Source organism: Anoplolepis gracilipes, chromosome 1, assembly GCF_047496725.1.
Source record: "Anoplolepis gracilipes chromosome 1, ASM4749672v1, whole genome shotgun sequence".
NCBI lineage: Eukaryota > Metazoa > Arthropoda > Insecta > Hymenoptera > Formicidae > Anoplolepis > Anoplolepis gracilipes.
The window spans coordinates 16,082,726-16,089,947 of NC_132970.1; the positions used below are offsets into that span (position 1 = coordinate 16,082,726).

The window sequence follows — 7,222 nt, forward strand, 5'->3', positions numbered from 1 at the left end:
CCGAACAACATAATCGATTTGATCAGCTCATTCGTATATTAATGCTACCGACGGTTCAAAGGCCACCCCAGATGATCACTGGACCTTCCTTTGAACCAGGAAAATTTGGCAAAAATTTCATAACTTTGTTTTCAACCATTTTTAATATAAATATGAATGGATTCTAAAGATTCAGCGCTCCGCGCGATGACAAGGTTTTGCTTTAAAAGACTGTTTACGCGATTACAACTACCCATAAACGCAGGAAATATTTTATAATGAAACATTTTAATATATCGTATATTATACATTTATTTAATAAATATAATTGTATATGAGTTATAATAATAACAGTCAAAGATTTTAACTATTTATTTTATATATTGAAATATTTTAATATTTTCTACGTCTATGAGACTACACGAAGCACGTGTTTTTCTACACGTCAAAAAATTTGCTTCTAGCGAAGATCATTACAAGTGGTGCGAGGAGACGCGCAAAAAGTATGTATAAGAATGCGTTCGGAAATTTTACCCGTTATTGTTTAAGCAAAGATTTCTTTGCCCTGATTGGTCGATTAGAAACTGCTCCATCTTACTAGAATAGGATTTTCGAATGCACTCAGAATAGGATTTTCGAACGCATTCAAGATGATGCAAGATCCACGAAAAAAATTGGCAGAGTTACTTTTGACAATACCGGCAATATTTTGACATATAACCGGCAATGTTGTATTTCAATCAATTTTAAACGTGAATCTCTGAAATCAAAAAAATGTCAGATTTTACCTTCGTCATCCTTCTACGATATTCCACCAACATCGTTTTGAGGTATAAAAATGACAGAGAAGTAGGAGCATAACCTAAAATTTATTTCGCAACCTGTTGGAAACTGAAAAGAATAATTTTCAAGTAAATAATATATACATGTATATGTAATATATATAATAATATATACATTTATATATGTGTGTACCTTGTGTTTAAAAAAAAAAAGCGAGTTTAATATGTTTTCTATTCGGCGAGCGTTACAGTTCGCTGCAAGTTTAGCATGTAATCAACACTCCGTACGTCATCTCCGCACTCCGATCGTATGTAAAAATGGTGTCGGAGCATTCCGGAATCCGAGTCGTCTTCTTCACGAAGACGACAGCAGTCGTAAGGAGCTGGGTAAGCTGGAAGGAAAAATGAAATTGGTGTTCACATGTAAAAAATGCTCCACAAGAAACACCAGGCTGATATCCAAGTTGGCGTATAATAAGGGTGTAGTAATAGTGAGATGCAACGGTTGTAAGAACAATCATCTTATTGCTGATAATTTAGGATGGTTTTCTGAAATAAGTACTAAAACAAATATCGAGAAATTAATGGCATTGAAAGGAGAGACTGTACGAAGGATAGCAGACGATAAAGAGGGATATTTCGAGGCTGTTGTGAACGAAGAGTTCAAGTTACATCAGAAACACGCTAGCGATACAAATGACTCAAACAATGAGTGCGATGATAAAATTAAAAAAATCGAAGTAACAAAGGAGAAAGAAAGTTGACGTCTTGTTTTAACAGTGTTAAAACAATACAATAATATAAGTATGTAAAATTTATTACAAATTTATTTGTGTAATCCGAACATTTGTACATGTAACATTGATAAATGTAATTAAAAATGTATGTAAATTTTTCTAAAGACTAAAAAAGAATCTAATATATTAATTTATATACTTACAATTAGATAATTGTCATTACATGTACAAGTCGAAATATATATTGCATAAGAAAATATTACTTTAAAATGTCATGACATTTATCTCTCTGTAGATACAAATTTTGTCATAGACATTTACAAATGGAAGAAATGTGAAATACAAGGTCGCACCAAGTATCACCTTGTACATGTCTTGCACAAATTTTTTTAAACATTCTTCTATTAAAGATATTTGATAAAAATATAGTTTAACAATATATGTTTTAAAAAATATATCATGCATGTTTTTTTTTTAGAATTCGTTGAATTCGACGCGACTCTTATCTTAATAATTGCCTATATATTACTTGAATAATATTCCTACCAATGGCAGATCATTAGTTTGGCACAAGGGACATATTACAAACAGCCTTTTAACAAATTCCTTTTGAAATCATTATGATACTTTCTCTATGTACAATTTTGTAAAAAAAGTCTCTGCAGATAAAAAAATATATATGAAAGATAATTAGTTATTTATATTCCTATATATATGCCATTATTGCAAATGACTGCAGTCATTAATTTACATAAATGAATAATAGTGATTTCTGTAGCTTGTCAATTATCGCCTTATATTAATGTGAATATATATATATGTATTTATATGTACATATTAAATGTGTAATATTCTAATTAATAGAAACGCGATAGAAATTTTTGGTTTACTCTTGATAATATTATTTTGAAGTTTATTCCAATCTGATAGAGTGATTTTCAGAGGGTTATTTTTATCTAAATTAAAACAGTAAGCTGACTTTATCGCTAATAAAAACACTAATATTCATTGCGATATATTAATTTATAATATATCGCATATAAATTAATATATTAATATAGAATCGCAGCAACATAATGTTAAATATCTACGCGAGAGTTTATCCAATTGTGATGATCTATCTGTTTACAAAGCATTTGTGTTTAGAGCATTTACATTTATATATAGAAAATTTGCGCTACTCAAATATAAATTAAGTCTATATAATAATATGTCTGCGTAGAATAAATGATTCGTCTGTTCAAAAATAACAAAGATATAATCATGAATTATCCATATTATAGCAGCAATTATATAATAAGCGTGATAACAGTAGAGTATAATAATAGAGAGTAGAAGCAATAGAGTTTCAATTGTAATTAAAGTCTTAAGTATAAAATATATATCATAGCAAATTTCTCTAAGTACACCAATATATATATATATATATATATATATATATATATATATATATATATATATTTGTGTATATATATATATATATATATATATATATATATATATATATATATATATTTAAATATCGATAGATTTTAATACGTGCATGCACATGTTTACGATAGTTTAGTTGTATCAATTTGGCATCAATTAATATTTTTATATATAAGGCACTATACACATGTATTTTCATAAATCAGTCAAATGCAATTAGATAAAATCTTAATCACACTGAGCCTTGCGTGCTATAATAATAACAATATAAAATCTCTCACAAGTAAAAAAGGCACAATTGTGAAATTTTTAAATGTTTAAATTTTTAATAAAAAGACTAGGTTTTTTTCTCTCTATCCCTATGAACGGTAGAAAGCAAATAAACATACTGGGCAAAAGTATTATTGCATCATTTTTACATCGTTAATAATTTTACACTGTAATTTTGTAAAGCGAAAAATAAATTTACTCAAGCCACGCGAGACGCGCGACACAGACTAGCATATTCTTCACGCATATCCTTACAATTAATTAGAAAAGAGAACAAGAATTTTGGAAACGTAAGTTTAAAGAGAATTTCTCGCACGACCGTAATACTTTGAAAGGATATTCGGACGTTTTTGTGTATCTCATACCCTTTTTGGTTTCGATACAATTGCGTATTCGCTGTTGTTGAAAACCTTATGTTGTGGACCACTCGCGACACTACCACCGGCGGAGGTCGTCTCGGAAGGATCCGTTTTCTTCCGAATAATTCCGTAACCCAGATGACTGTCGTCGGCTAATCTAACGGCAGACATATCTTCGACGATATCGTAATTGGACCACGCTGAATTAATAAGATTAGAACTTTCCCCGTGAGATATGCTGGAATGTATGCTTTGCGAGGAATTCGTATACTTGTATATAGATTTTGGAGCGAGTTTCGTTGCGGATCCAAAGTGCTCCAACTTGTCGTAATCCGACTCGTCTGTCTTGGTGATATTTTGTACCGACGGCGTGGAATCGCCGCACTTACTTTTGCATGAATTTTGGAATGGCGCATCATGATTCCGTATCGGCATCATGATCTCATACTGTAAGTCATCATTATCATTCTCTTTATCTCGTTCTCCGGATAAAATCGAATTTACCCTTTCGGTGTGATGCACGCTATCGATACCGTGCGTCTTCCATGCGTTGTTTCTTATTTCTACTAGATCGTACGAGTGTTTCTCCTCTTCCTCGCCGACAGACTTGTGAGATAATTCCGGCGAATTAGCTTGGCTTAATGTTCTGTATTCCCCGCACGTGGGTAAATCTAAAAATTCCGATTCGAGATTTTTCCTCTCCAGTAAATTACCAAAGTATTTTCGTGGTGGCTTGGCAGGTTTAGACTTACTTATCGATCTGCTTGACGAAGTGGTAGAATCCATACTTGATAATGAAGTCAATGGTTTTTGAGAACTCTGCGGCGTAGGAAAATCCATTTCAATTAAATTGCTAGAGTTATTCGAAGAAGGAGGTAAAGCCGCTCTGGAGCCAGCTTCCATAGACAAAGCTGCGTGATACTGAGCATCATTGCATTCTATATTTGGATTGTTCTCTTCGTTTAACAGTTTCTTCATAGACCTCATTTTTGAATATATGCATCGAAAGATCTCTTGTTGGCTGCTATGTTCCAAACGAAAGGAACCTTCACCGGATTCACATTTTCTTCCAGCTTCAAAGATAAATTTTCCATCTCTATATCCGTATCTTCTTATATACTTATATGGCCATGTGAATAACACAATGTCACCATCCATCAATTTCATATCCACTACGGCAACCACTAATGTATAATTTCTTGCTTCCAGTCCACATCGCTTAGATGCATCTGTTTCTACAACTTTCACAGAAAATACACCTTCTCCAGTAGTGCAATACAGATCATTGTTTTCTTCTATAGTTTGATTCGACACACTATCTTTGAAAGCGACCAACTGGAATGCAGTGATCCAATGAGTCATCTCATTTTCCGAATAACAGCCAAAATAATGTATTCCTGATTTAGTCACCACCTGTGTAAAACAAATATATAAATGATCTTATTCAAGAGAAAACTAACAGAAGAAGTTTGAGCAGTGACGTGTACAGAAACACAAAAGGGAAGAGGCTTGATACTTACAATAAAGACATGCGATTGATTGCTCGGTGCAATTTTTATACAGGCATCTAGTGTGATGATGCGTGGAGAGTGGGACTGTAATATCGCTTCCTCTTGATTGTCATAGATCTCGACACGTTTGATTCCATAGTTGCTCGTTCTGAACAGCTGGCAAAATCTCTTGTGCCATGTTTTCTAGAAACAAATAGATTTCTATGTATACATCGTTTGTTTGAAACTTTCCTATTATAAATAGAGATTAATAATAGAGAGTGTCAAAACATTTTGTAAATTACTCCTCCATATACATTCTTGAAACGACCGTTCCAAAGGCTAGAGAAATTGCGAGCGTGTCGCGCATGTGCACCTGTTGCGTACTTCAACGGGAGAAAAAACATAATGAAAATAATAAAGAAATAAAAAAAAAAAAAAAAAAAGAAGGAAATTGTGGAGGAGTAGGAGAGAATGGAGAAGCACGAAACAGCCGTTGACGAATGACGCGCGTTATCGCGCGTATCGCGTCCGCGCGGAATTATCTTTGCGCGCGGGAGACCAACCTTGAGCTGGCCCAACATTCCCTGCGGCGGTAACAGCAGAATCCCTTGCATCAGAGGCTCCTCGGGCTCCATTGCTGGCGATCGTAGGGCTCATCGGCACGGAGAGTGTTCCTCGTCGACCTGGCGGGCGTATTCTTTGTTCTCGCGCGTAAAGGAAAAGGAATGGACAATACTTTTTCCACTTTCACCACGAGACACTCTCTCGATCTCGTCTTCTCCGTCGGCCTACCCTCCCCGGGCTGTCGTCGACGGCGCGATTATTCCGCTCGCTCGCGTGCGCGACAAGTGACAGTATGGGTTAACGCTTGGCTCGACGCTTGACACTTGACGAGATGGAGAGACACGAGGCACGTCAACGGTGCGCAACCCGTTCGATCGGGAACGCGAAGGCGACCACGACGTCCACAGCTGAGTACGCTGCCGTATGTGATGCGCGATGTGCGATGTTACGTTCCTTGTACATACAACATACACACACACGCGTTCCTCTCCCGACTCTCGTTCCGTTCCTACCGACACGTTCGCACACTCGATGTCCCCGACTGTCCCCCCGCCCCCCGCCGCGCCACACGCACCGCGATAGCGCCGCGCACGCACGACGTCGTTCGAATCGCCGCGCGCGTCTGCTCCCTACCAGAGATGTACAAAATGGGTATCCAAATTTATTTAAAATAGAAAATGCAAAATATAAAATAATTTTTAAACATCCATTTAACATAGGAAATGAAAATAAATAGACATTTTTAAAATGGTTTTTTTAAAATAAAAATGACTTTTTTTAAAAATATTTATATTCTTATATTTATTCATATTTAAATTCTTATTTTTATTATCTATCTATTAGATTAGATTAGATCTTATATTATCCGTTCTTATTTTTTACGTGAAATTAGATCTGTATTTTAGCATCACTCTGCGTGATATACACGATTGCATGAAATAAATATTTAATCTAGGATTTATTTGACATAAATGTCCATTTATTGATATTTACAACTAATATTATCGATATCTCGATTAATTTTTGAATTTGCAAAAAAATGTATTTGAAATAGAAAATGGATATTGAAAACTATTGAAATGGAAATGTAAAATGGCTTTTGAAAATATGTATTTTAAATGCAAAATACAAAATAGACATTTTACATTTTACATTTCCATTGTAAAGGCATTTATTTCAAATAATGCACATCTCTGGTCCCTACTGAATCTTTCTCTTCTTCTGCGTAGGTATTTAAAATAGTCTAGTCTTGACCCAAAAAAAGGATCGGGCTTAATGTGACCATCGACAGATAAAATGTAAAAAAATAATTTTCAGAATTCTTTTAAGAGGGAAAATTTCTTCAAAATAAGATCTCCAGATAAAGGACACGCGTCTGAACACGTCCACGGGTAGCGACGAAATGTCCCTTCTGAATCGACCGTCTCTTTAGATCGCAGATAAAGCGAGAAAGAGAGAGACAGAGATATTGACTGACGCCTTCCTGGAAGACTTGTTTTTTTTTCTTTTTCAGGATTTTAAAATCAAAACTGTGTTTTATATCTGTTGAAATTGTATTGTAATTTCTCTTTACGCGTCAACATGTTGAAAACAATAATAAATATGTA

General features: G+C 34.5%; 2 protein-coding genes across 2 annotated transcripts; one reads left to right on the plus strand and one right to left on the minus strand.

Moving 5' to 3' along the window:
• The first annotated feature begins 539 nt into the window (after window positions 1-539).
• Window positions 540-2,911, plus strand: LOC140673198 (uncharacterized). Its single transcript, XM_072905939.1, has 2 exons — window positions 540-1,565; window positions 1,977-2,911. Exon 1 carries the CDS (start codon window positions 986-988, stop codon window positions 1,523-1,525), a length of 540 nt encoding a protein of 179 aa, XP_072762040.1. The 5' UTR covers window positions 540-985; the 3' UTR covers window positions 1,526-1,565; window positions 1,977-2,911.
• Window positions 2,912-3,004: 93 nt separating this feature from the next.
• Dok (docking protein homolog) lies at window positions 3,005-6,166 on the minus strand. Its single transcript, XM_072905960.1, has 3 exons — window positions 5,615-6,166; window positions 5,079-5,252; window positions 3,005-4,971 (listed from the first exon to the last, which is right to left on the minus strand). Exons 1-3 carry the CDS (start codon window positions 5,684-5,686, stop codon window positions 3,559-3,561), a joined length of 1,659 nt encoding a protein of 552 aa, XP_072762061.1. The 5' UTR covers window positions 5,687-6,166; the 3' UTR covers window positions 3,005-3,558.
• Window positions 6,167-7,222: the final 1,056 nt, after the last annotated feature.